This window comes from Oncorhynchus kisutch, linkage group LG5 (genome assembly GCF_002021735.2).
Source record: "Oncorhynchus kisutch isolate 150728-3 linkage group LG5, Okis_V2, whole genome shotgun sequence".
NCBI lineage: Eukaryota > Metazoa > Chordata > Actinopteri > Salmoniformes > Salmonidae > Oncorhynchus > Oncorhynchus kisutch.
The window spans coordinates 60233587-60260141 of record NC_034178.2 but is presented as its reverse complement, the minus strand read 5'-3'; the positions used below and the strand labels follow the sequence as shown (position 1 = coordinate 60260141).

The 26555-nt window shown below is 42.2% G+C and overlaps 1 protein-coding gene across 1 annotated transcript; it reads left to right on the top strand.

The window, feature by feature from the left end:
* pcsk1 (proprotein convertase subtilisin/kexin type 1) lies at window positions 1–25474 on the top strand. Its single transcript, XM_031825559.1, has 14 exons — window positions 1–403; window positions 1740–1844; window positions 2135–2257; window positions 6057–6203; window positions 7441–7517; window positions 10401–10489; window positions 16007–16179; window positions 16527–16739; window positions 16864–16964; window positions 17068–17301; window positions 19031–19188; window positions 20378–20511; window positions 20710–20871; window positions 21099–25474. Exons 1-14 carry the CDS (start codon window positions 215–217, stop codon window positions 21531–21533), a joined length of 2340 nt encoding a protein of 779 aa, XP_031681419.1. The 5' UTR covers window positions 1–214; the 3' UTR covers window positions 21534–25474.
* The last annotated feature ends 1081 nt before the right edge of the window (window positions 25475–26555 follow it).

Here is a 26555-nt window from a genome sequence, read left to right as displayed (position 1 = left end):
GGTTTACTCTCCGCTTGCTTTCCTAGATGGTTCAATAAGGCAATAACGCCGTGACAGGTACTCTTTCCCACCCTGCACTTTGAAGGAAAAAATACATGCAAGGCGAGCCAATTTATTTAATATTACTTGCATTTTTGTTTTTAATTTGTTGTCTTGTATGCCTTCCAAGAGCATCAATCAAATATATTTTTAATCTAATCGTATTTTCTCTGAGATGGAAATGAGATGTCGCCCAACAACGGTGATGTGCTGTGCTCTTGCGGTTCTCTGCTCCGTCGCTCGTTCCGTAAATGCTTCATTCGGGGACAGACAGTACCTCAACGAATGGGCGGTGGAGATTCCCGGAGGACTGGACGCCGCCAGGTCCATTGCCAAAGAACTGGACTACCGAGTAGTCCGCCAGGTAGGTTAGAGCCACAGCAACGCCCCGGTAACAAGTTCGCTCCACACAATTGTGGTCTTTGAACCGTGTATCTCTTTACACTATACAATTAATATGCATATTTCTGTGTTCAGTTTGGCTCAGTATCTTGTCTTGGTAACAGTATTCCACTTTTTTATTAGTACTATTCATTCGGTTGTATACATGCTGAAAGCTGAGATGGAGGGTGCCATGGCAGCCTTGTTCCTGATGTTGTAGTCTACACAGACAGCATCATTACTGAACTTATGCTTTAACTGAGATTTAAAATCAGCAACTATTGTGATTGGTGCACTCTGTCAATCATTTTCACAAGTCTGGTCAGAGTGAGAAGGGAATTTCATAGTGTAACCCAGGGTTTCACAAACTCGGTCCTCGTGTAACCTATTAAATGTCCATTATTGGCTTTTTAGTTGTTTTACAATCAGTGTATTTGCGTATCACTGTTACTTTATAATAAGTACATGTATATCATCAAACAAGTACAAACAATTAGTCTATCAATGTATTTGGGCAAATGATGGGGATCCAATCCATATTTCATGTAATAGACTATAACAATGACTCATTGTGTGCTGTATACTGATGATAGCCACCTTCTGTAAATATGTCGATCGCCATCGCCAATGATGTAATTTACCTTCTACCTTGTCCAAAACAAACACATTAGGCCTATACACCCCCAGGTTATCTCTCTCTAGTCTACTCAGAGGAAACTAGCGCTCTGACTACACAGGTCAATGGTTAACCTGTGTTTCCATTCAGCTAGGGGGTATGATGCCATTTCAACTCCATAATAATAATAGGCCTAAACTGTGGCTCAGAGTAACTCGTATCCTAGATTAGTGTTCTTTTTCTTTTAAGCAGTCTTTTAAGCAGATTGACTCATTATTTGCACAATGTGCATGCTATTCTGCTAAGCACTTTTAGATTCAGTGGGTTTAGCTGTGTTTCTCTTTCCCAGGAAATTGCTAAACAAGGCCGGCTATAAATATAACTCATAAGGAAACTAGCAGGCCTATTGCTGTTGTGGTGGTATTTGCCTTCCTGTCATTATAATATAATAATTTAATATCAACAGCTACCCATGTTTGAGAATGATCGAAGGTACTGATTCAACAAGCTGTTCAAGACATTTAAAGGGAGATGTCCTTCCGGGTGTAATATGATCCAAGGCACTTGATTAATATATAATTAATAATTATTGCATTAATAATTGCAGGCAGTTCTATGTAACGGGATTGACAGGAAGAGGATAATGGTATTACATCACCTCTATGAAATATTCAATAACCCACCACTCTCCTCCTGTCTGCAGATTGGGGCGCTAGAAAACCATTACTTGTTCAAACACCAGACTCATCCCAGCAGGACGAAACGAAGTGCCGATCACATCACCAAACGCCTGTCCGAGGATGATCGGGTAAACAGTCCTGCATCTGTAACATTGTCTATGGCCGTGTCTGAAATGGCACCCTATTTCCTTTATAGTGCACTACTTTTGAGAAGGGAAGTACACTAAAGGGAATAGTGGGCCATATTGGACACACTGTGCGTCTGTGTCTCTTCTGGTAGACTCCTCTCACGGGTAAATACCTCCAGTTTTCAGAATAAAACACATGTGTGTTTGAATTAGCTACGTAAGCGAATATACAGCATAAACCTAAATATGGCAGAATTCTCATATCTCTCTGTCTCTTTGGACGTTATAAGGTATCATGGGCGGAGCAACAATATGAGAAGCGGCGCAGTAAGCGGGCGTCACTGGGGTCATGCCGGGACTGTCCGGTGGACGAGCTGTTCAATGACCCTATGTGGAACCAGCAGTGGTACCTGGTAAGTCCCAAATATCCACATGTTCCCATATGTTTCCTATAAGTCATGCCCAGTGTGTAAAATTACACTTTGAATAGTCTAGGTTATTTGGCTGTCTGTGTGGTTATTTGGTTGTCTATGTGGTTATTTGGTTGTTTGTCTGTCTGTGTAGTTATTTGGTTATTTCTTGTCAATAGCCAGGACCAGAACTGAAAAGCTGAATAAACAGCAGTCTAAAATATGTTTTCTGACCCGACTATCAATGATGTCAGTTCAGATCCGGCTGGTGTCTGCTGCTGCCTTCTGGTTGACCTGATTCACAAACACAATCCTAGCCTGGTCCCAGATCTGCTTGTGCTGTCGTGCCAAATCCTAATGGTCATAGTTATTGGGTATTGGAAAGACAGCACAAACAGATCTGGGACCAGGCTAACACAATCCCAGAGCCCCTGAGATTCAGCACTGGCAGGGACGGACAGCTTCCTAATGAGTAGAAGCTTTGCCTTCACAAGCCTTTTAGAGAAGTGTGTAGAGCACCAGTTCATTAGAGGTCTTGCGTAAGACTTAGATGTATTAATGTTGTTGCCTATCACAATTAGGATCTGTCCAAATGAATGGAAAGCCTACATGTGTGAGGAACAGCATGTGTCTATATTGCCATGCACGTGTGTGAAGATGAGACAAGTATCTTCAGCGATCACACATGAATATGTATGTGCGAGACTTGAGAAATGTGAAAGAAAGGTTTTAACTCTGCGATAGTCAAATTAATTAGTAATCATCCAAAATCCCAGTAAAAAGACCCATTTGTTTAATTAAACATGCTGGCCTTGCAGGAGATTGTAAGGGAACTCTCTCTCCAACCATAACCCAGTGGAACGGAAAAGACTGTCATTAAGACCCAATTTAGCCGTACACAATGGCTATTTCAGCCCACTGAGGCCAAGCCAGTGGAGGACAGTGTCACAGCTATGTATTCCCTACCGGATACATTACAGACACATCCACTTCATCCAGAGTTTAGGATTAGGCTGAACCAACCTATACTCCATTTGAACTATTTTATTCTATGTCATTACTTTTACAAGTTGTGTTATAATTGCGTGCCAATACGATTTTGCTAACATTGATACGCTATTATGGCCCCCTTGCAATTGTTGTGAGAGTGGAGAGAACTTTTGTAACGGTATTTGGTCATTTATTAAATGCAGCGAGTCATTATTTATAATTTAGTTATTTGTTTTCCATGGCAGCAGTGCTGGCTAAGTCAACATCTGTTATCTCATAATGATAGGACATGTGTGTGCACGTGCGTGTGTGTTTGAGTATGTTTACATGCGTCAGTGTCTGTGTGTTTTAATATGGTGACGTGCATGTGTGTGTGTTTGAGAATGTTTACGTACGTCAGTGAGTGTATTTTGTCCGTTCTTTCTATGTTACCTGAACTTAATGAACTGAGTCACTCACTGTAGGACATAAGAAAATACATCTGGATGGATCCTTTTTACTCATCTGAGCTGATGACCCTAATTGAATTGGTCATGACGTGCTCGTTTATGTCTGCCATTGAGAGGGCATAGCTGACAAACACCTACACCTGTCCACTCATTTGTTACAGACCTCTGATTGGTCTAGGCCAGCCCTAAGGACTTTCAGTCAGGGATATCAAATATGAAAGAAAGAAAAATAAAGAAATAAAGAATTAAATACTAGTAATCCCCATGGGAAAATATAAATAAGGGTGTGTGTGGGAGGACATAAAACGAAGGATAGAGGAAGAGAGATAAAGCTAATGAGAGATATCAGGAATGACATGGAAGTTGAAGGGAAAAAAGTGATAGTTAAAGGAGAGGGAGTGCGTAGAGAGGCAAAAGGGCGGAGGGAGGAATGAAGAACATGACTTGTACAGAGGGATGGAGGTACTGATGGATAGAAGAATTGAAGGGGGGTTGGAGTGAGGGGAAGAAGGCAGTGAGGGAGAAAGACATAATGGAGAGAGGGAGGGATGGAGAGAAGGATTGAATGGAGAAAGTGATGTTTAGATAGGGAGATGGAGAGAGATAGAGATTGTAGGAGTGGGAGACTGCCTGATAATGCAATCAAAGTAGTGACTCATAATACATTTAGATTACTCCCTCTGTCAAGTTGTGTGTGTGTGTGTGTGTGTGTGTGTGTGTGTATAGGTTTCAGTTTGTGCACATACTGTAAGAGTGTGTGGATGCCGATGTGTTTGTTTACTGTAAGTGTCCATTCTAAATGTTTGCTTGTGCGTGCGAGCAAGGCTGTTTGGAGCCCACAGCTTACGTGCCAGTCAGTAGATGAGTCATCCAATACGATACCAAGACAAAGGAGTTACAGAAGCCGTCAACAGGACCCCAGGATTTCTTACAGAATATTTGATAGTCTGACACATTTATACGTTTTGGTCATTTGGTAGGATATCTATAGGGGGAAAATGTTGTACATTTGATTGTTTTGTCAACCGTCCCTGTTGTAGAAATGAATGGTGTGGTATTTGTGTTGTAAGGATGAATCTGAGGGTTTTGATGATCATTCAAACGGAGTCAGTCTCCAGTCTCCCACTACCACCCCCCATCTCTTCACTTCCTCTAGTAGCCAGAGAAAAACAGAGGAGAGAGAGAGGGAAGATAAGTGAGACGGCCCAAAAGAGAAGAGAAATGGGAAAGAAAGAGGGATCAAGAGAGAGAAAAAGAGAAAGAAGGGGTGCAAAAGAGATAGGAAGAAGAGAGATAGGAGAAGAGGAGAAATGGGGAAGAAAGACGGAGCAAGCGAGGAGAAAGAGGAGAAAGGAGAAAAAGGAGAGCAAGAGAGAGATAGAGAGATCACAGCGATGACTCATTGCACTGGGTGGCGTTCTGCAGTGTCTGTGCATAATGCGGGAGGGAACACAGCAGCTCCAAGACTTTCCTAGTCTTTTTTTAGTCCCTTCTCCTGCTCTGAATCATCCCATCTCCCCTCAGGGAGGACCGCTGCACTCTCACTCCCTACTGATTAGCCAATTAACACTAGTTGGGTACCCCAAACATATAGACATGTATTTACATGAAATACATTAAAGGTATCACTGATTAGACAGAGGCTTGGTAGAGGTGATAGAGGCTTGGCCTCGCACAATGGCACAATCATGAAGTATTATTGTTTTATTATGCGTCGCAAGATTCTCAACCTTAGTGCGGTCTTCAGTGATCCACTTAGTTGAGTAATTTTGTTGTATTGAAGTATTAACCTGCATGCTCTTTACGCCAAGGGTTTCCTACTGTACGTGGTCAAGAGAGTGGACTCAGCCAGGACAAAGAAAGCAACAAGCTGATAATGAATTCCTGAAGGTCAACTTTGAACATGACAGCCTCCATTAGCGAAGAGGGAGCTAGCAAAGCGAGGTGGCCATCTTCAGTTGACCTTTCTCCGTTGTTTTGGATACTGGCCTATGATACTTGATATTCACAGACGCAATTTAGTTGGAGTACCTCACTCTTAAGGCACCACAGCTGTGCTGTTCTTTTTCCATTGTTTGAGTCATATGGGAGCTAAATCCTATATGTAAATCCAGTGCCAATGAGATCTTGTCTTACAGGGATACTTCAGGATTTTGTCAAACTACACTCAGAGACATAAAATGGTATCCATGAGTTCATCTGACTCTAGGGAAGTAGATAAAGGGCCTCGTTGCCAAAATCCTGGAGTATGCCTTTATTGCTTAATGTACTGTGCACATAATTTAACTACAAACAACTTAAACTACTCTCCCTCTCCTTCTCTCTCTCCTTCTCCTCTTCCCCCTCTGTGTCGGCCATTCCAGCAAGACACTCGGACATCGTCCTCCCTGCCCAAGCTGGACCTCCACGTGATTCCTGTGTGGAAGAAAGGGTTCACAGGAAAAGGAGTGGTCATCACCGTGCTGGACGACGGTCTGGAGTGGAACCACACCGACATCTACCCCAACTATGTAAGACCACGTTTCCACGGCAACAGTAAGGGAGAGCGTTCCCATAGCAATGTCGGTGACACTTACACAGCCATTCATGAAGCAGTAATAAATTGCTATATGATAGGTGGTGATGACGGTTGTATAGTGTGCATTGAGGACAGAACTGGACATCAATAATAGGAGGAGTTATTGTGGTTCTAGATTGTTTTGTAGTTGCTGCTTTGACAGATATAATACTTGGCTAGTATAACTGCAAAGTTGTCTTTAGCATTTACCAACGTTTTTCCTCAAGTTGGTTAAAGGTTATCGTGAAGAAGTCGTAGCTAGTGACTATTGGTGTTTGCTCATTTTGAAAAACTTTCTGTCAAAGTTTCAAATAATCAACATTTAGGCCGCCAAACCCAATTGCAAGTGAGACGATGGCTTTGAACAAAAAATTTTGGGGTCAGGTGTTTTTGTAAAATGAACCAAAGCTGATTAGGCAGTCATGTTGGCACATTTCTCAAATCTTGAAATGAGAGGAAATCTGTGAATTTTGAGATGTCTGCATTTTGGTGGCAAACAGTAATTTCTCTGTCTGACACCAGGCATTGACAGACTAGCACTAGAATCTCCATATAGAGAGGCAGATTGCGAGAGAAAGAAAGACAGAGAGATAGAGAGAGGGGGAGGGAGAGAAAGTATGACAACAAGACTGATAGAATAGACTCTGACTATAATTAGTATGGCTGTGATTAATCAATGGACTCAAGTGAGACGCTCATCCATCTTCACTCATCGATGCCCTCTGCTTTCATTTGCATAATTTTCACAGATTAATTCTTGCCTTAATTGACACTAAAAGTCATTTTCTTGAGCTTATTTGATTTATTGTACATTAGAGCAGACTGGTTTTATTGATTCTGATTCAAAAGAAAAACGCTTGAATTATTAAATGCATTGTCCACACGCTCATTTTAACTGCAGATTATATTGTCTTGTTCAGTTACTTCAACCTTTTAGCAATAAACCTTTAAGACAAAGACATATTGACAAATGTTATAGATTCCCCTCTCTCAAACCGAATGGCTTTGTTTCAGCCCTAAATAATTTCCTCCGTGTTCCTCCGTGTTGTCTGGTGTTCAACCATCCATAGATGTTATTTACAGTCCATCTCAGTGACAATAGGTTGGCCCTTGGTCTAGTAACCTGTTAAGTGGGTTGCCAGATTGGGTTCTGAATCCTGTTGTGATTTCCCTGTCTCGTCCTTATCCAGGACACAGCAGCCAGCTACGATTTCAATGACAATGACCCTGACCCCTTCCCCAGGTACGACTCCACCAATGAGAACAAGTAAGTTGGTTATTTATTTCAGGGACATACCTGCTATCATGGCTATTTGTGACATATGGGAGTGTGTAGGTAGGGCTTTAAGTGTGTACGTAGGACTTTCGCACACATTAATCTGTTTTCAAACCATAATGTGTATATTCATGATTTACATGCACACTGTCTGCCTATATTTATGTGGGCTATCTAGCATAGTATCCCATCAAAATGAGTCATCTCCAGTAGTAATAGAGAATGTTATTCATCATGGATCGGGTCCCAAGCAGTCTGAAGGCCGCCATAAAACCCATGTAATTCACTTCCTAGTTACAGCATCCTCTCTGTCGATTAAATAACCATATCAGAAGGGGGCAGGCTTACAGTAACACCCTACCTCTGTCATTGCCAAAATACCAGCAACAGTGTGTGAAAACCTTGTGAAGACTTACAGAAAACATTTGACCTCTGTCATTGCCAACAAAGGGTATATAACAAAGTATTGAGATAAACTTTTGTTATTGACCAAATACTTATTTTCCACCATAATTTGCAAATAAATTCATTAAAAATCCTACAGTGTGATTTTCTGGATTTTTTTTCCTCATTTTGTCTGTCATAGTTGAAGTGTACCTATGATGAAAATTACAGGCCTCTCTCATCTTTTTAAGTGGGAGAACTTGCACAATTGGTGGCTGACTAAATACTTTTTTGCCCCACTGTATATGGATGAGCGATGGCCGAGCGGCATAGTCAAGGTGCAGTAGATGGTATAAAATATAGTATGAACATGTGATATGAGTAATGTAAGATATGTGGACATTATTAAAGTGACATTATTTAGAGTGGCATTGTTTAAAGTGACTAGTGATCCATTTATTAAAGTGTCCAGTGATTGGGTCTCAATGTGGGCAGCAGCCTCTCTGAGTTAGTGATGGCTGTTTAGCAGTCTGATGGCCTTGAGATAGAAGCTGTTTCTCAGTCTCTCGGGCCCAGCTTTGATGCACCTGTAGTGACCTCACCTTCTGGATGATAGCGGTGTGAACAGGCAGTGGCTCGAGTGGTTGTTGTCCTTGATTTTCTTTTTGGCCTTCCTGTGACATCGGGTGCTGTAGGTGTCATGGAGGGCAGGTAGTTTGCCACCGGTGATGCGTTATGCAGACCGCACCACCCTCTGGAGAGCTTTATGGTTGAGGGCGGTGCAGTTGCCATACCAGGCTGTGATACAGCCCGACAGGATGCTCTCGATTGTGTATCTGTAAAGGTTTGTCATGGTTTTGGGTGACAAGCCAAATTTATTCAGCCTCCTGAGGTTGAATAGGCGCTGTTGCGCCTTCTTCACCAAACTGTCTGTGTGGGTGGACGCCCAGGAACTTAAATCTTTCCACCTTCTCCACTTCGATGTGGATAGGGGGGTGCTCCCTCTGCTGTTTCCTGAAGTCCACAATCATCTCCTTTGTGTATCAGACACACACAGATGATCTAACTGGAGCTGTTGATGTAAAATAATGTTATAACAGTCATATTGATAGAGTTCCTCGTTGACTTGCTTTATATATTATGGTAAATGTGAATTTTCTTTAAGGAAATACATTTGCCAGGGAATCTATAGACTGACCAATTTTCAACATTTACTGGAAATGCTGTATATTGAATTATTCTACTACATGTCCAAGAGATCTAGCCTGGGAGCCATATACCTCGTAACTGAAATGCATTCCAGGTGACTACCTCATGAAGCTGGTTGAGAGAATGCAAAGAGTGTGCAAAGCTGTCATCAAGGCAATGGGTGGCTACTTTGAAGAATCTCAAATAATAAAATATATTTGGATTTGTTGAACACTTTGTTGGTTACTACATAATTCCATATGTGTTATTTCATAGTTTTGATATCTTCACTATTATTCCACGATGTAGAAAATATTAAAAAATAAAGAAAAACCCTTGAATGAGTAGGTGTGTCCAAACTTTTGGCTGGTACTCTATATGTTGTACTGTAGGTTACAGGCTAGTGTGTGGGTCAGTAAAAGTAGTTCATAGGAATGAAAGTCAGGCTATCGACTAAACCTTTCCACTATCTGCCATTGTGCCTGGTAGTGTTTGCTTGGATGATCCCATAGACGTAGAATTACAATATTACAGATAGTATAATTATAGTAAATCTATTAATATGGTAGATCCTAACCATAACAACTGGAAATAGTCCATTTTATCTCTGACAACGCCACATCGTCGGAATTTGATTTGAAGCCGAGGGAGAGAGAGAAAATGGCTTAATCTGTTGGGAAACGTTAAAATCACACAGAAAACCACTTACTAAAACCCTCAATGTTTCAATGCTCCTTCCTCTCTCTCTCTCTCTCTCTCTCCTTTAAATGAGGACTCACTCTATAACAGCTGTGTGGATCACACACAAAAACACACACACTCAACCCACCCCACTACCCACCCACTCTTTTGTTGTCAATCTACTCTGGGAGCTCTCTGTATAATTTAGACTCCAGCAGCAGGCTGTTTATTGTCTCTTATTAGCATGCCAAATGACATGAAACCAAAGGGCCTTTCCTTTTCAATTGACAAGATTTCCCCTCAGTATCAATATTTTCTATGGCAAGCACATAATGAGATGAAGGATCTTAGGTAACCAAAAGCGAAGTAAATCGAGTGACACTGGCACTCTTCCAGAGGTTTTATGGTGGATCGGCAAAGTTTTGATGAGATTTTATAGCTTACTGTAAGCAATACTGAGATTTACCATAAACCAGTTCACAAAAGTTTGGATCAGACTGGTGTATTCTGAATCCACTGCTACATGTATATGAAAATATAACTTCATTCCGTTACGGACAGATTGTAAAGAAAAAGTTATGTTTAGTTGTAATTGTGTTTTCTGTTTCTGTATGTACTCAGGCATGGGACCAGGTGTGCCGGTGAGATCGCCATGCAAGCAGACAACAATAAATGTGGAGTCGGGGTGGCGTACAACTCCAAGGTTGGAGGTAATAGATGTAATGCAAGCACACCTGGTGTGTGTGTGTGTGTGTGTGTGTGTGCATCTGGGTGACCCACACAGCAGCTGGAAGGGAAGTTGTCCTGGTGGCAGCCTACTTTTTTGAGTGGATGATTACACAACAGCACCGAGCAACAATTGGGCACCTGTTCCACAGAGGAGGTAGCTAATATTTAATATTAAAATGAGAAAATCTATCAGATCTTTAAGTAGGCCTACACCAGTTGTGCTATTGTGTGTTTTTCTCCCACGTTATTTGTAGCTTATTTTGTACATAATGTGTTGTACATAATGTGTTGTACATAATGTGTTGTACATAATGTGTTGTACATAATGTGTTGTACATAATGTGTTGTACATAATGTGTTGTACATAATGTTTCTGCCTCCATCTCTAATTCTCGAAAAGAGCTTCTATCAGGAATCAAGGTAAGACCCAGATGCAGACTGACGAAGTATGTTTATGTTTATTGTAGCAACAGGGGCAGGCAAAGACAGGTCAAGGCAGGCAGGGGTCGAAAATCCAGAGTACGGCAAAGGTACAGGACGGCAGGTGGACTCAGGGTCAGGCAGAGTTCAGTAATCCAGAGGTGGAGCAAAGATACAGGACGGCAGGCAGGCTCAGGGTCAGGCAGAGAGGTCAGGCGGGCGGGTACAGGGTCAGGACAGGCAAAGGTCAAAAACCAGGAGGACAAGGAAAGAGAGGCTGGGAAACGATAGGAGCTGACAGGAAAAACACTGGTTAGCTTGAACGAACAAAGCGAACTGGCAACAAACAGACAGAGAACACAAGTATAAATACACAGGGGATAATAGGGAAGATGGGCAACACCTGGAGGGGGGTGGAGACAAGCACAAGGACAAGTGAAACAGATCAGGGCGTGACAGCTTCTAGATATCAGGACAGCGATTACTCACCTCGTACTGGAATAAGATTTTTTCTTTAACAAGTCCGACACCAAGGATTTACTTCAGACAAGGTGATTCGCATGAGAAAGAGATGGAGATATTGGGGACGTAGGTGGGGTGCCTTGTTAGGATCCTACGGCGAGTGGGTAATCTGCCTCTACCATCAGTACTACTAGCCTACGTACAATCATTGGATAACAAAATAGATGAACTACGATCACGCATATCCTACCAACGGACATTAAAAACTGTAATATCTTATGTTTCACCGAGTCGTGGTTGAATAACATACAGCTAGCAGGTTATACACTGCCTCGGCAAGATAGAACAGCCGCCTCCGGTTTGACAAGGGATGGCGGTCTGTGTATATTTGTAAACAACAGCTGGTGCACGGAATCTAATAGTAAGGAAGTCTCGATGTTTTGCTCACCTGAGGTAGAGTATATCATGATAAGCTGTAGACCACACTATTTACCAAGAGAGTTTTCATCTATATTCTTCGTAGCTGTCTATTTTCCACCACAAACCGATGCTGGCACAAAGACCACACTCAATGAGCTGTATACAGCCATAAGCCAACAAGAAAGCGCTTATCCAGAAGCAGAGCTCCTAGTGGCCGGGAACTTTAATGCAGGGAAACTTAAATCAGTTTTACCTCACTTCTATCAGCATGTTAAATGTGCAACCAGAGGGGAAAAAAACTCTAGACCACCTTTACTCAACACACAGAGACACGTACAAAGCTCTCCCTCGCCCTCCATTTGGCAAATCTGACCATAATTATATCCTCCTGATTCCTGCTGACAAGCAAAAACTCGAGCAGGAAGTACCAGTAACTCGATCAATAAAGAAGTGGTCAAATGACGCAGATGCTAAGCTACAGGACTGTTTTGCTAGCACAGACTGGAATATGTTCCGGGATTCTTCCGATGGCATTGTGGAGTACACCACATTAGACTCTAACCTGGAAGCTTATAAGAAATCCCGCTATGCTTTCAGACAAACCATCAAACAGGCAAAGTGTCAATACAGGACTAAGAATGAATCGTACTACACCGGCTCCGACGCTCGTCAGATGTGGCAGGGCTTGCAAACTATAGTCTACAAAGGGAAGCACAGCCGCAAGCTGCACAGTGACAAGAGTTTACAGTGGCTCGCGAAAGTATTCACCCCCCGGCATTTTTCCTATTTTGTTGCCTTACAACCTGGAATTAAAATAGGGGGTTTGTATCATTTGATTTACACAACATGCCTACCACTTTGAAGATGCAAAATATTTTCTGTGTATGAAACAAACAAGAAATAAGACAAAAAAAACAAACATGAACATGCATAACTATTCACCCCCCCAAAGTCAATACTTTGTAGAGACACCTTTTGCAACTATTACAGCTGCAAGTCTCTTTGGGTATGTTGCTATAAGGTTGGCACATCTAGCCACTGGGATATTTGCCCGTTCTTTAAAGCAAAAGTGCTCCAGCTCCTTCAAGTTGGATGGGTTCTGCTGATGTACAGCAATGTTAAGTCATACCACAGATTCTCAATTGGATTGAGGTCTGGGCTTTGACTAGGCCATTCCAAGACATTTAAAAGTTTCCCCTTAAAGCACTCAAGTGTTTCTTTAGCAGTATGCTTAGGGCCATTGCCCTGCTTGAAGGTGAACCTCCGCCCCAGTCTCAAATCTCTGGAAGACTGAAACAGGTTTCCCTCAAGAATTTCCCTGTATTTAGCGCCATCCATCATTCCTTATATTCTGACCAGTTTCCCAGTCCCTGCCGATGAAAAAAATCCCCACAGCATGATACTGCCACCACCATGCTTCGATGGTGTTCTCGGGGTGATGAGAGGTGTTGGGTTTGCGCCAGACATAGCGTTTTCCTTGATGGCAAAAAGCTCAAATTTAGTCTCATCTGACCAGAGTACCTTCTTCCATATGTTTGGGGAGTCTCCCACATGCCTTTTGGCGAAACACCAAACGTGTTTGCTTATTTTTTCTCATTAAGCAATGGCTTTTTTCTGGCCACTCTTCTGTAAAGCTCAGGTCTGTGGAGTGTACGGCTTAAAGTGGTCCTATAGACAGATACTCCAATCTCCGCTGTGGAGCTTTGCAGCTCCTTCAGGGTTATCTTTGGTCTCTTTGTTGCTTTTTAGGCAGCCCTCTCTTCACAGGTTTGTTGTGGTGCCATATTCTTTACATTTTTTAATAATGGATTTATTGGTGGTTCGTGGGATGTTCAAAGTTTTGGATATTTTTGGAGAGCTCCTTGGTCTTCATGGTGCCGCTTGCTTGGTGGTTCCCCTTGCTTAGTGGTGTTGCAGACTCTGGGGCCTTTCAGAACAGGTGTATATATACTGAGATCATGTGACAGATCATGTGACACTTAGATTGCACACACTGCTGGACTTTATTTAACTAATTATGTGACTTCTGAAGGTAATTGGTTGTACCAGATCTTATTAAGGGGCTTCATAGCAGAGGGGGTGAATGCATATGCATGCACCACTTTTCACGTTTTAATTTTGTATAATTTTTTTAAACAAGTGATTTTTTAAAATTTCACTTCACCAATTTGGACTATTGTGTGTATGTCCATGACATGAAATCCAAATAAAACTCAACTTAAATTACAGGTTGAAATGCAACAAAATAGAAAACACTCCAAAGGGGATGAATACTTTTGCAAGGCACTGTACCAGATGAGGTAAATTACTTCTATGCTCGCTTTGAGGCAAGCAACACTGAAGCATGCATGAGAGCATCAGCTGTTCTGGACGACTGTGTGATCTCGCTCTCCGTATCCGATGTGAGTAAGACTTTTAAACAGGTCAACATTCACAAGGCCGCAGGGCCATACATATTACCAGGATGTGTACTCCAAGCATTCACTGAACAACTGGCAAGTGTCTTCATTGACATTTTCAACCTGTCCCTGACTGAGTCTGTAATACCAACATGTTTCAAGCAGACCACCATAGTCCCTGTGCCCAAGAACACTAAGGTAACCTGCCTAAATGACTACCGACCCATAGCACTCAAGTCTGTAGCCATGAAGTGCTTTGAAAGACTGGTCATGGTTCACATCAACACCATTATCCCAGAAACCCTAGACCCACTCCAATTTGCATACCGCAACAACAGATACACAGATGATGCCATCTCTATTGCACTCCACACTGCCCTTTCCCACCTGGACAAAAGGAATTCCTATGTGAGAATGCTATTCATTGACTACAGATCAGCGTTCAACACCATAGTGCCCTCAAAGCTCATCACTAAGCTAAGGACCCTGGGACTAAACACCTCCCTCTGCAACTGGATCCTGGACTTCCTGACGGTCCGCCCCTAGGTGGTAAGGGTAGGTAACAACACATCTGCCATGCTGATCCTCAACACGGTGGCCCCTCAGGGGTGCATGGTCAGTCCCCTCCTGTACTCCCTGTTCAATCATGACTGCATGGCCAGGCACGATTCCAACACCATCATTAAGTTTGCCGATGACACAACAGTGGTAGGCCTGATTACCGACAACGATGACAAACCTATAGGGAGGAGGTCAAAGATCTGGCTGTGTGGTGCCAGGATAACAACCTCTCCCTCAACGTGATCAAGACAAAGGAGATTATTGTGGACTACAGGAAAATGAGGACCGAGCACACCCCCATTCTTATCAATGGGGCTGTAGTGGAGCAGGTTGAGAGCTTCAAGTTTCTTGGTATCCACATCACCAACAAACTATCATGGTCCAAACACACCAGGACAGTCGTGAATAGGGCACGACAAAGCCTATTCCCCCTCAGGAGACTGAAAAGATTTGGCATGGGTCCTCAGATCCTCAAAAGGTTCTACAGCTGCACCATCGAGAGCATCCTGGTTGCGTCACTGCCTGGTATGGCAACTGCTCTGCCTCTGACCGCAAGGCACTACAGAGGGTAGTGCTTTCGGTACAGTACAACACTGGGGCCAAGCTTCCTGCCAATCGGGACCTGTATACCAGGCAGTGTCGGAGGAAGGCCCTAAAAATTGTCAAAGACTCCAGCCACCCTAGTCATAGACTGTTATATCTGATACCGCACGGCAAGGCTTCTGAACAGCTTTGACCCCCAAGCCAACAGCTTCGACCCCCTGAACATCTAATCAAATGGCTAGTCAGACTATTTGCATTGTCCATCTGTCCCCCTCTCTTTTACGCTGCTGCTACTTTCTGTTTATTATCTATGCATAGTCCCTTTAACTCTACCTTCATGTACATATTACCTCAATTACCTCGACTAACCTGTGCCCTCGCACATTGACTCTGTACCCCCTGTATATTTCCTCGCTATTGTTATTTTACTGCTGCTCTTTAATTATTTGTTATTTTTTACTCATCTATTTTGTACTTAATACTTATTTTTCTTAAAACTGCATTGTTGGTTAAGGGCTTGTAAGTAAGCGTTTCACTATAAGGTCTACACCTGATGTATTCGGCGCATGTCTCAAATCAAATTTGATTTGATACATGTTTTATATATAGGCACAAGACCGCACAACGTGCAAAACACTTCAACTACAGTCAATCAAATATATCCCTGACGTGTTCCATCATGTTGACTTGCAGGGATCCGCATGTTGGATGGTATCGTGACGGATGCCATCGAGGCCAGTTCTATTGGCTTCAATTCGGACCACGTGGACATCTACAGTGCCAGCTGGGGACCCAACGATGATGGAAAAACGGTGGAGGGTCCCGGTCGCCTGGCGTCAAAAGCCTTTGAGTACGGCATCCGGAAGGTAACACACCAAAGTCCTCTCTTTTTCCCTTAAAAAAAATAGCATCCCATGAATCTACATCATGTTATTCTGTTGTATCACCAAGTTCATATTGATTGTAAAATTGACCGTTCAACAGCACTCCACACTTCATAATGACTCATTTATAAATAAGGAACTCATATTAGTATTCCAACATAATTATTCCATTTTAACCACATAGATGTCAAAACAAACTAAAATCCAAACAAATCATCTAAATACATTGAAATTTGATTTAAAAAAAGGGAAGCTAAACAAGGAACCTAAGCAAAAGGCTACTCATAACAAACATAACACTAACTCCTCACCCATCTCCTTCCCCTCAGGGCCGGGGAGGGAAGGGCTCTATCTTCGTGTGGGCATCAGGAAACGGGGGCCGCCAGGGGGACAACTGCGACTGCGACGGTTACACAGACAGCATCTACACCATCTCCATCAGCAGTGCCTCCCAGCAGGGCCTGTCCCCCTGGTACGCTGAGAAGTGCTCCTCCACCCTGGCTACCGCCTACAGCAGCGGAGACTACACCGACCAGAGAATAGTGAGTGACCGTAGCCCCCAGGTCCCCCACACCACTGTATAATTGAGATGAGTGTTTGTGTCACATTTTGTTACTTTACATTGTAATAACTATGATAACTTTGTTTACTTCTGTCTTCCTGCAGACCAGTGCTGATTTGCATGATGAATGCACAGAGACACACACAGGAACCTCCGCCTCCGCCCCACTAGCTGCTGGGATATTTGCCCTCGCACTGGAACAGAAGTAAGGCAACAATCATGACTTAAACGATTTCCACTAATGAACTAGGTGTTTAGAGACATGTCAGACTTCTTATTTGTCTATCCCCACTAACCCCTCACCCCAGCCCTGAGCTGACGTGGAGGGATCTGCAGCACTTGGTGGTGTGGACGTCTGAGTTCGACCCGCTGGCCAACAACCCCGGCTGGAAGAGGAACGGGGCAGGCCTGATGGTCAACAGTCGTTTTGGCTTCGGCCTGCTCAATGCCAAGGCCCTGGTGGACCTGGCCGACCCGGACACCTGGAAACACGTCCCTGAGAAGAAACAGTGCATAATCAGGGATGACTCCTTCCAGCCCAGGTACAAAGACACTCTAACATTCTAGTATACCAGAAACATCTAATCCTTCTGACATAACATACTTGCATTTGTCATTAACATTTTAGTCATTTAGCACACGCTTTTATCCAGAGCAGGAGCAATTAGGGTTAAGTGCCTTACTCAAGTGCACATTGGCAGATTTTTTTAACCTAGACGGCTCGGGGATTCGAACCAGTGACCTTTCGGCTACTGACCCAGTGCTGTTAACCTGCCCCCATGTATTGTTCAATTCAGACTAATTCCGGTGGACAAGCAAATTTATAGAGTGCACTGATAAGTCCATTAGGGTCAGAATCCCGTGTCCTGAGATGTCCTTACATTTTGGCTCTTCTAATGACATCTGTAGTTTGACCTGTTTCTCATATCGAACAATTATAACAACAGTCAAATGAAAGCCAGAGATTTGTGTTTTTGTGTGTTTATGTTATGTGTACGTGCATAAGCGCACATGTGTGTATGTATGTCCACGGTCTGTATTGATAGGAAAGCTAGGATTCCGACTTAGATTTCTTTAATGGAAGGCTCAAACAATCTTTGGAGAAATCTTCTATTTACTAATAACTTTAGGTTTTTAGGCTTTGGGAGTTTAAAGCTAGAGCTAAAGCTAGCTGGCAAATATTGCAAAGCCAACATTTATTTCCAGATTAAACCTCTGAAGGAAGTATTTTTTTTATCTGAGCAGATGTTTTGTTTACCTTCATTTCGGATTAACTGCTTTAGGACGTGTGAGCGCTAGATAGTTTATTCACCAGCCCTAGGCTACATCCTCCAAATGACCTTCAGTTCAAAGAATAGGTTTGGTATTTTAGAGTTTACAGTTATGGTTCCTTACCTTGACAGTAGTTTACAGGCTATAAGAGACTGTAGTCCACAGTTCGGATTTCCTTTAACAGCCTTACTTGCCTCTGCTAACCAAACATCAATGGAAGAGATTAGGTCATGAAGACAATATTAGTTATGGATAAAGTTATTTGTGACTACAAACACAAAGGACAAACACAAAACATGTCTGTACAACCCAATTCTTGATCATGTCCCTTTGCTAGGCAGCTGGGATTAAGTGACTCATTGGCATGCCACCCAGTTCCCTTTTTACCTAGGCCAGGGATCATCATTAAGTCTTTTATGTCCAACAATAAAGACAAATATGTATATTTTTAAAAGCATTATTTATTTTGCTCAGAAACTTTTGAGGGCCAAATAAAATCCTTTGGGGGGCCACCAGTTAGGTAACTCTGACCTAGGCCATCATGATCACGCCACCTCTGTATAATCCAGAGTATTTAAGCATCCATGTGTGTCATTGCTCCAGCCATTCACATCCTGGGTGAATATACGGATTAACCCTGATTCTGAGCCAACCACTGGCCATCCAAATGTATGTGTTGTCATACCTGGTCAATATAACATGTCATAGTTATGTAATATACTCAGACAGACAACTCTCATTAGAAATATGTCAGAATGTTGACATGTATCCACAAGTAATATGTCACTTGTGGATACATACCAATATAACCAGTAAATAATGGTTAAATGTCACTATTTTGATTTATAATGAGGACATGTTTTGTCTGACTGTATTCGATTGTAAAATATATGAATCGTGGCCAGTATACGTTGAACCAATGTCGTTTGGTTTGGTATGTTATGTTATGGTGGTAGTACAACCACAGTACTAACTTCCTGTCCTGTGTCTTTTTCCCAGGGCATTGAAAGCAGCAGGAGAGATCACCATTGAGATCCCCACCAAGGCCTGTAATGGCCAGGACAATGCTGTCCTCTCACTGGAGCATGTGCAAGTGGAGGCCAGCATCGAGTACACCAGGAGAGGAGACCTACACATCACACTCACATCCCCATCAGGTTAGACACACACACACTATCCTTGTGGGGATCAAACAATTGGTTCCATTTCAAAATCCTATTTTCCCTAACCATAACCCTTAACCTAACCTTATCCCCTAACCCTAACTCCTAAGCCTAATTCTAATCCAACCCGTAATTGTAACCTTAAAGCATGAAGCACACCGGTAATCTCACTACCAATAGACTGCCGATAGGTACTTATCACAGTGGGAGGACGTTACTTCTCTTGCTAGAACAAAAGTGGTACCTGCTGCGTGCTGACCCGGTAGTGACAAACCTACCCTTTGTAGAATAGTGACCAACAACTTGATTTGAGCCAATCAGAGAGCACGAACCCACACATGGGGCAGCCAACATTGGTGACAACAAACATTTTTTTAAAGATGGCATTTTCTCTGTACATCCACAGATGAGCCAGTCACACTTCATATGCAATGTAGGATATGGGATGGTAGCTAGTTATAGTAAGTACACAGACGCAATACACACAACACTAAAAACTTCCTCCAAACTAGCTAACCACTGTAGCAAGTATTGACCTTACAATTAAATCACAATGGATTTGCTGGTTTACATGAAACAGCTGCCTGTGTTAGCTGCCGAATTAAGGCAGTGTCCTTTAGCAAATATGCTAACGCTAGCTAGATTAACAGTTGGTTATGTGCTGGCACTGGCAGTATGGGATTATGGAGAGTGAATTAAAGTATTTCTTCATCATATTGCTAGGTCGTTATCTAGCTGTGGCCATCTGGCTAGTACATTAGCGCAGCTAGCTAACACTGGGATCTAGACCATAAGCAACACACACAGACATGCATTGACAAACAACGCTATTGCCACCTTCTGGTTTGGATGATTTTAATTGAGTAGCTGATGATTTCACAAATGCGATTGACTGCTGACACTGTTCAGAGGTGCTAAGTACAGTCGGCAGGCAAACGTTTGACAATCCTACCGATGTGTCTTAGCTATAACCCTAAACCTAACCCCTAAGCCTAAAATAGCCTTTTTCCTTGTTGGGAACCGGCAAAATGTCCCAACTTGTCAGAATTTGCCTTGTTTAACTATCATTGTGAAGACTTCTGGTCCCCGGGATAGTAAAAGCAAAAAACACATACATACAATAGAAAACTGAAAACTGGAGCCAAACAAGGCTATATGAACCATTATTCTTTTCTGGTATCAGGCACTAGCACGGTCCTGCTGGCAGAGAGAGAGAGGGACATGTCATCTAACGGCTTCAGGAACTGGGACTTCATGTCTGTTCACACCTGGGGAGAAGACCCCACTGGCACCTGGACCCTCAAGATAACTGACACGGTCAGTCAAGGGATAGTTCCAATCCATTACTTTCCAGTAAAGTTTGTTTAGACGATTTCAAACTTTTTAGAAAATGGGGCTGGCCATTTACGGTGGTCGAACTACTCCAAATGCCACATAGCATAAGCATTGTGTTGTATCAACATATTGTCTAAACAGGGTGTTTTTTTACACTATTTTTCTATTTCCCTTTGTCAGTCCGGGCGGATGGAGAATGAAGGCCAGATCCTGACCTGGAAGTTGATTCTCCACGGCACGTCAGAGAAGCCCGAGCACATGAAGAAACCCAGAGTGTATGTCCCTTACAACGCTGTCCAGAATGACCGTAGAGGAGTAGAGCACATGGACGACATGATGGAGGTGAGTGTGATAATTAAAGGGACTTTTCACCTCTTTTTAACTTCATATTTATTATCTCCCGAACCATACTAGTGTCTACATATGAGATAGTTAGATACACATGTGCAAATACTGTCTGTCGACTGTCGTCAGACCTCAAATGCAATTCTGTGTAACTTACTTACCTCATCCACTAAACCATTTCTGTCTGTATGTTTGTTTGTCTTTCTCTCTATCCAACCCTATAGGAACTGTCCACCCAGGCTGAGGCCCACTCACCACAGAAGACTCAACCCCCTCCTTCTGCCACCCCCAAGATGAAGCAGATGAGGCCCTCCTCCCCACCCCTGTCACCCTCCCTGGCCCTCCTGCATCTCCTCCAGATGGCCTTCAACCGGCAGACCCCCGCCGCCCTGCCCCAGTCCCCAGAAAAGGCCCCCTCTAGCAGGGGAGAGCAGCACCAGGGAAGGCCATACTCCATTCCAGGGGGAGCAGGCCCTCGCATCGCTCCCCAGAAGCTGTACCAGGCCCTGGACAGGATCAACCAGTACCAGCGGGCCGGGCAGGATGAAAGCCTTTACAGCGACTACAGTGATGGCTTCTACAGCGCCAAACCCTACAGGCACAGAGATGACCGGCTGCTGCAGGCACTCTTCAACATGCTCTCTAACGACAGGCAGTGAGGGGGGGGGGGGGGGGGCATGGGGTGGAACTCAGTGTGTGCAGGCTTTTGTTCCAGACCCAACATATCCAGCCCTGTAGGATTCAGGGCCGATTGAACTAATCATGGTCTACATTGAAGATTGTGCTTAGTTAACTACCGGTAGTTGAATCAGGTGTGTTAGTGCTGGGCTCAAGCCTACACATCCCTGCGGTTCTCCTTTGTCAAGATTGGCCACCCCGGGGTAAGGTGTGAGAGAGATAGGGTGAGGAGGCGGCGGCTGGGCATGGAAGGAGCATGCGAGAGAGCGGGAGAGTGAAAGCCAGAGAGAAACTCTTCCAGCCAAATGTGTTGTTGTTTTTCCAAAACTCTGCTTTTCTTACCTTGCAGCATTCTAGCCTGTCTCTCTGTCTCTCTGTCTATCTGTCTTTCATTCTGCACAGTTGTAGGTCGGTTGCATCTCAATTCCCGGAAGTAGCTTCCCTTCCTCCTCCCCCTCCTCCTAATGTAGTGAAATCTAGCTAGCCCATAGACTTCCGCCATATTGTTTCAGTCTTCTAAGATCATTATGCATGAAAGAAAAGAGGCAAGGAAAGGGGGCCCAAATAGAATACTTAGATTCAACTAGGATTCCATTCCACCTGCCTCCTCCAGCCATTTATCCACCTCTATCCACCATCATTCCACCCCCTTCCTCCAGCCATCTATCCACCTCTATCCACCATCATTCCACCCCCTTCCTCCAGCCATCTATCCAACACCTCCTCCAACCACCTATCCACCTCTATCCACCATCATTCCACCCCTCCACCAGCTGTCTATCCACCATCATTCCATCCCTTCCTCCAGCCATCTTTCCACCTCAGGATGTGTCCCAATAGTCTTAAAGGGACACTTCACTTCAAAACAAAAGTTAGTAAGATGTTTTCAGGCCTCAAAAGTGGTCTGGTGTAGAGATGAGTTCACGTACCAGGACATGTGTTTTTTAGATCCAACTGTACGCCTCAACCCCAAATTAATGAAAAAATATAGGCACTGAATAAAATGAGGAAATGTATTTCCATTCATTCCAGATTAAGGAAAGTTATTTCCATTCATTCCAGATTTGGCATATATATGTAGCTGGATCTACTCAAGATTTGACACGGGACATAGACTCATCTGTTCATAACTTTTTGGGTATGAATCGTCAGACAAAACAAACTTGATTTTTGAGTCCCAAGAGACAGAGAGAAAAATATTAATAATTGTATATATTTAGTATATCAATTATATTTTGAGGCTCTATTTATCACCTTTACCTATCGGTGGTATTGAAGAAATGGAGACAAGAGAAGGAGATAAGGAAATAACATTAAGACTTTTGGGACACAGCCCTATTCTCCCTTCACTCTACCACCTGCTTGAGCATGCTACCTTCAGAATATAAATTTCATAATTGTATTATGACATGATCAAATATTATACAAAGACAATGATTGTAATGTTGTTTTTAAATATACTTGGCCTCTAAAATATCCACCTCTCTAAATTCCAACTCTGAAATATCGATTTAATATTTATACTTTGACATGTTTATTTTGTCATGTATTTGTTTTCTGTAAGAGTAGAAGTACTCACCTTGCTACTGTATCTTAAACCCAAATCCTAATTTGAAGAATGTGATTTTAAGATACAGTGCCTTGCGAAAGTATTCGGCCCCCTTGAACTTTGCGACCTTTTGCCACATTTCAGGCTTCAAACATAAAGATATAAAACTGTATTTTTTTGTGAAGAATCAACAACAAGTGGGACACAATCATGAAGTGGAACGACATTTATTGGATATTTAAACCTTTTTTAACATATCAAAAACGGAAAAATTGGGCGTGCAAAATTATTCAGCCCCTTTACTTTCAGTGCAGCAAATTCTCTCCAGAAGTTCAGTGAGGATCTCTGAATGATCCAATGTTGACCTAAATGACTAGATCAGTCTTCTCCTTGTATGAGCTGAAAGTTTAGAGGGACAGCCAGGTCTTGGTGGATTTGATACTCCTTGGTGGTCTGATACTCCTTCCATTTCAATATTATCGCTTGCACAGTGCTCCTTGGGATGTTTAAAGCTTGTATCCAAATCCGGCTTTAAACTTCTTCACAACAGTATCTCGGACCTGCCTGGTGTGTTCCTTGTTCTTCATGATGCTCTCTGCGCTTTTAACGGACCTCTGAGACTATCACAGTGCAGGTGCATTTATACGGAGACTTGATTACACACAGGTGGATTGTATTTATCATCATTAGTCATTTAGGTCAACATTGGATCATTCAGAGATCCTCACTGAACTTCTGGAGAGAGTTTGCTGCACTGAAAGTAAAGGGGCTGAATAATTTTGCCTGCCCAATTTTTCCGTTTTTGATTTGTTAAAAAAGTTTGAAATATCCAATAAATGTCATTCCACTTCATGATTGTGTCCCACTTGTTGTTGATTCTTCACAACAAAAATACAGTTTTATATCTTTATGTTTGAAGCCTGAAATGTGGCAAAAGGTCGCAAAGTTCAAGGGGGCCGAATACTTTCGCAAGACACTGTATGTGCACAATTTCAAGTTAGGTTTACGACTATACTTTAATATGCATAAAAAATGCAGTCCCCGTACTGATTGTTTTTCAAACTGAAAGCTCAAAGATGTTGATATGTGGCATATTCTTCACAGGGTGTCAACAAAGCTTTGGAGAGTTTGAGAACAGCAGTCTTTTACCCGGTTCTCTTGAGAAAAAAAAGTTCAGTTCTTGGAGAAATTCTTAAAATATTATATTTTTTAAACAACAACATACAGTCTAAAACAAACTAAATTGGGAAGATAACTGACCAAGAATAAATTGGTTGTGTCATTTTTATGGATGTTGTCCGACCTTATAAGATATATATAGATATGATGAATATGATTGAAGCTTTTGCAAATTGGCAATGTTGAAACCATCTGAATACTTATGTATTTTAACTTGCTCATATAAAATAACAATAAAAAACATTTTCTTAAGTATCATAGGAATGTTGTGCAATTTGATTAATTTTATATTCAAAAGTACAATGCTGCATTAAATGAAATATTTTTCTAAAAAAAAAATATATATATATGTATATATTTATATATATATATATATATCCCTTAAAGTCATTTTATTTTAGATTTAGTCAAATTCTAGGTTTATATTAATACAAACGAAATGGAATTATTAATAGAAATGAACACTGCCAAACTGTTGTGCTGCCAAATTTTGTAAAAGTTTTCCTGTGTTTGGGTGATTGTAAAACAGGCTTCGATGTTGTTGCTTCATTTACAAACTCATATTAATACAACTACATGGTTATATGCAACTTACTGGATATGTTCATTTATACAATATTTTGGTATTAGTGGACTTTTCTGATTCAATCCAGTTATACTTTACTGTAGGCGGGGCTTCACACCAAAAAACCATAACACATTTATAGTATAATGCCTTCATATGCCCTACATAAACATTCACGTTTATGCTCAACTGCAGGTTGGTAGATGTCACTGCATTATCTTATGGCAACTTGCGGTTGATAAGCTTAGCTGACATTTGCATGTATAAATGCTTATGTAGTGATTATGACAGTGTTAGGAACTGCTATGAATGTGCTACGTAGCCCTATGTATGTAAAGCCCCATACACTACAGTGTTAAGTATCCCCTGTTTTCTGTGGTATTGGCTCTAGCTCTACTCTCTGCCAAACAAGGTGAAAGATTGAGATGACAGATGAAGAATGGTTTACATGCATCCTGTAATTTATACATCTTTCAATGTAGACAGTGTTGTTGATCTGTTCGTTAATATTTTGGATTTGATTGATGCTTCTGTCCAATGTTGTTCACAAGAGTTGAAATATGTCGCTATTTATGTATGGATGTACAAAATGAGATTTATCGTAATAAACTGCAAAGTAACCTGGTGAATGTGTCTGAGTTGTTGGGATTACAACTGTGATCTGCCATTTCAGTTCATATAGACATTTCAGTTAATATGGACATTCCAGGTCATATAGCCATTTTAGTTCATACTACATGGACATTTCAGTTCATTTAAAATGTAAGTTCATAGGGACACTTCAGTTGATATAGTCATTTCAGTTCATATAAACATTTCAGATCTGGTAGAGTCTTTAAATCATATAGACATTTCAGTTCATATAGACAACATTCTGAGTTCTATCACTAACTCCAGTTACAACACAACTGGACAGGTGAAACCAGACACAGGTTGACGTTTATTAGCATGAATCTTGTCCTGGAGGCCGAGCTGAACGGTTTCCACTAGATGGGTCAGAGGCAAAGTTAAAATTTGCTCTATTGTAAAAATGTGCTTTTTGGACTTAATTTAAGTTTAGGATTAGGCATAAGGTTAGCAGTGTGGTTAAGGTAAGAGTTAAGGTTAGCAGTGTGGTTAAGGTAAGGGTTAAGGTTAGAATAAAATGGTATTACTTAATGTAACAACAGCTTAGGTAGTGAGGACCCTGCAGAGCTGCCTCCAGTACATGAGTCATCCAAATAAATGTCAACCTGCAAAGAGGACTCCCAGCACCTCATAGCTTTCACCTATCCTGTATTTTCAGCATTGTACAGATGAAGGCACCTTCATTCCTCTTCTCTAATTTCCTCTCCTCCATTCCTTATCATCTCCGTCCCTCTCCATATCTTGTCTCTCCAAACTCATCCCATCAGCTGAGATTCCTAACACATCTGGTTGCTTTGGACCGAGAAGAGAAGAGTCCAGATGCCTGATGGGGTAAGAGTGAAAGGAGAGGGGGGAGAAAAGAAAGAGAGGAGGGAAGCCAAGGGAGTGGGATATGAGATAAGACACAACTCACAAATACAGATGATAGAGAACAAGAATTGATAGCTTTACAAAGAGTGCTAGACGTAGAGAAAGAGAAAGAATAGTTTCCTGGAGGACATCCAGATCTTAGCCCAAAGCCATGTCATGCTGCAGAGTCTTGTCTGTCCAGAGCATGGTGCTGTTCCCACTCTGCAAACTGCT